The sequence below is a fragment of the Leiobunum rupestre genome, chromosome 7, assembly GCF_980474605.1.
Source record: "Leiobunum rupestre chromosome 7, qqLeiRupe1.1.hap1, whole genome shotgun sequence".
In the NCBI taxonomy this organism is placed as follows: domain Eukaryota; kingdom Metazoa; phylum Arthropoda; class Arachnida; order Opiliones; family Sclerosomatidae; genus Leiobunum; species Leiobunum rupestre.
Window position 1 is genome coordinate 13,564,006 of NC_143390.1, and position 2,965 is coordinate 13,566,970.

Below are 2,965 nucleotides of genomic sequence, written 5' to 3' on the forward strand. Positions count from 1 at the left end.
AACCCCATCCAGCCGATCGCCGGTCAATCGATTCCGCCGAACCCCATCCAGCCGATCGCCGGTCAATCGATTCCGCCGAACCCCATCCAGCCGATCGCCGGTCAATCGATTCCGCCGAACCCCATCCAGCCGATCGCCGGTCAATCGATTCCGCCGAACCCCATCCAGCCGATCGCCGGTCAATCGATTCCGCCGAACCCCATCCAGCCGATCGCCGGTCAATCGATTCCGCCGAACCCCATCCAGCCGATCGCCGGTCAATCGATTCCGCCGAACCCCATCCAGCCGATCGCCGGTCAATCGATTCCGCCGAACCCCATCCAGCCGATCGCCGGTCAATCGATTCCGCCGAACCCCATCCAGCCGATCGCCGGTCAATCGATTCCGCCGAATTTCACCCCGCAGAACGCCGGAGCACCAATCCAGCCGGTTACCGTACAACAAAACCCGCTGAACCAGCAAAACAATTGGTCAGGATCGTCGCTTGGAGGAACAACGAACGGAAGAGTAGAAGTGAAACTCCCTCGTCTCACCATGCAAACTTTTAACGGTGACGTCACGAAATGGACTTTATTTTGGAATAGGTTTCGCTCTGCGGTACAAGAAAACGTGAACTTGAACAAGGTAGACAAGTTTAATTACCTTATATCTTATTTAGAGGGAGAAGCCGTGGAAGGGTTGTTTGAATCTGAAGCCTCTTACGATGTGGCTATTCAAATTTTAGCAAATAGGTTCGGGAGACCAGATATGATAATTCATTGTCATATGACTAAATTATTAGAACTTAAGCCTCCGCGTGATTCAAATGATTTAAAATATCTACGTCGCCTTCTGGACACGGTTGAGATAAGTTTGAGAAATTTAAAATTAGTTGGGGTATCCACTTCCGATAACGCCTCTCTTCTATGTCCCACGCTATTAAGATGCCTACCTAGCGATATGAGGGTTTTGTTTTGCCAGAAAACTAAGGGCAAGGCTAACTGGGACGCCGACGAATTAGTTGTGTTTTTTAGGGAACAAATAGAATATAGAGAAATGTCAGAACTTTTGGGCGCGGGTTTAAGGCAAGAAAAAACTGATTTTACTAGAGACAAAAACAAATACAAACAAATTCCTAAACTAGAAAGTAAACAAACCTTTTCAGCCAATGCTCTAACCACGCAAGTCGAAAATTCGAGCGAAACTAGTTATTGTATTTTTTGCAACCTAAATACTCACAAAACAAACAATTGCAGAGAGTTTAGCGTAGAAGACAAGAGAAAAAAGATTTTGGAAAATCGTAGATGTTTTATTTGTCTAAAACTAAATCACGCAGCTAGGCAATGTAGGTCTAGATTCCGAAGCTGCAAATTGTGCAGAAAGGGTCACAACATGGCAGTTTGCGAGAGCAATGACGCAAATAAGCCTAAGAAGGGGGTATAAACCCAAAGCATTACGTCAGCAGTTGCACCCGTAGAAAAGAGAGATCAGATAGTATTACATCAAACAGCCAAAACCATGGCTTTAAACTCCGCCCAACCGACGACACGTCAAAGTGTGAAGGTCCTTTTAGACGGGGGGAGCCAAGCCACCTTTATTACTGAAAGCCTGTCTAAAAGTTTAAACCTCCCGTGCGAAGGGGAAGAAATAGTCCAAGTGGGTAGTTTTGGGAATGAAAACCCAGTAAGGATTCTAAGAAAAAGAGTCAAGCTAACTTTGCAGAGTAGGGTAAACCCAAAAGAAAATATTCAAGTCATAGCTGTAGAAGTACCTTTTATCTAAATTAGAATGCCCCGAAATTCAGGCCTTCATGGAAGCCAATGACTTTCCTTTAGCGGACAACCCCGCGGAAGCGGAAAGCGCAGTCAACTCCGAAATTGACGTGCTAATAGGGGGGGATTATTACTGGGAGGTGGACTCCGAAAAATTTCATAGGTTCAACCGAAATGTGAAACCCTAAAACAATTTTTTGATATTGAAAGTTTAGGTCTTAGCGATGGGGAAAAACCCTATGACCATAGTGATAGCGAAGCTCTTGAAAACTTCAAAAACACGATAGAATTTAAAGAAGGAAGGTACCACGTGGAGCTTCCGTGGAAGGTCGGGAAAAGAGAAACATTGGCCGACAATAGACAAATAGCCTTGAAAAGAATGCAAGGACTAGCTAAGAGATTCACACGTGATTTATCCCTCTACTCGGACTACAAAACTATAATAGACGAACAATTAGAACTCGGAATTGTGGAAGAAGTCCCTTTAAACGAAATCGAGAATAGAAAAGCAGGGGTGTATTACTTGCCCCACCAACTCTACTACCAAGCTTAGAATAGTTAAAGATGCGTCTTCGCACGAAAAATCGGTACCCTCTTTGAACGATTGTTTGCACCCTGGGCCAAATTTGAACCCGGATTTGTTAAAATTACTATTGAAATTTAGATTGTACAAAATTGTCTAGAGAAGGCTTTTCTAATGGTTGCTTTATCGGAAAAGGACCGTGATAGCGTGCGATTTTATTGGATAGTTGAGGAGAATGGAAAAATTAGGGAGGATAAATTTAAAGTATTTAGAATGGCACGCGTCCCTTTCGGTGTAACTTCGTCCCCCTTCTTGTTAGCGGCAACCGTGAAACATCATTTAGAGAATACCGAGATAGTGAACCCTAAAGTAAGAGAGGCCTTAAATGAGACCCTTTATGTAGACGATCTCGCGAACGGGGCGAAAACTGACAGCGAAGCGTTTCAAATAACAAAAGAAATATCCGAGGTAATGGTACGCGCCAACATGCGTCTAAGAAAATGGGAATCAAACTCCCCCAATTTAGAAGAAATGTGGCGAGAGTATGATAAAACCGCGAAAATAAAATTATTTCCCTCGCAGGATCAAGGGAACGAATTAAAAATTTTAGGTATTAATTGGAATAAAAATGCGGATACTCTGTCCGTTTCTTTGCGCAAATTAATAGAGTACCTAAAGAATGCGAAGAAAA

General features: G+C 43.7%; 1 protein-coding gene across 1 annotated transcript; it reads left to right on the forward strand.

The window, feature by feature from the left end:
- The first annotated feature begins 1,497 nt into the window (after positions 1 to 1,497).
- Positions 1,498 to 2,304, forward strand: LOC149934825 (uncharacterized). Its single transcript, XM_090153467.1, has 3 exons — positions 1,498 to 1,702; positions 1,767 to 1,914; positions 1,962 to 2,304. The coding sequence occupies exons 1-3, from the start codon at positions 1,498 to 1,500 to the stop codon at positions 2,302 to 2,304; spliced, it is 696 nt and encodes a 231-aa protein (XP_090009593.1).
- Positions 2,305 to 2,965: the final 661 nt, after the last annotated feature.

Excerpts from the sequence above, each read along its gene's own strand:
- LOC149934825 (XM_090153467.1), top strand. The coding sequence starts at position 1,498 with ATGGCTTTAAACTCCGCCCAACCGACGACACGTCAAAGTGTGAAGGTC. Across the intron at positions 1,703-1,766 it reads AGTCAAGCTAACTTTGCAGA|AATGCCCCGAAATTCAGGCC; the intron begins GTAGGGTAAACC and ends TATCTAAATTAG. Across the intron at positions 1,915-1,961 it reads GACTCCGAAAAATTTCATAG|TTTAGGTCTTAGCGATGGGG; the intron begins GTTCAACCGAAA and ends TGATATTGAAAG.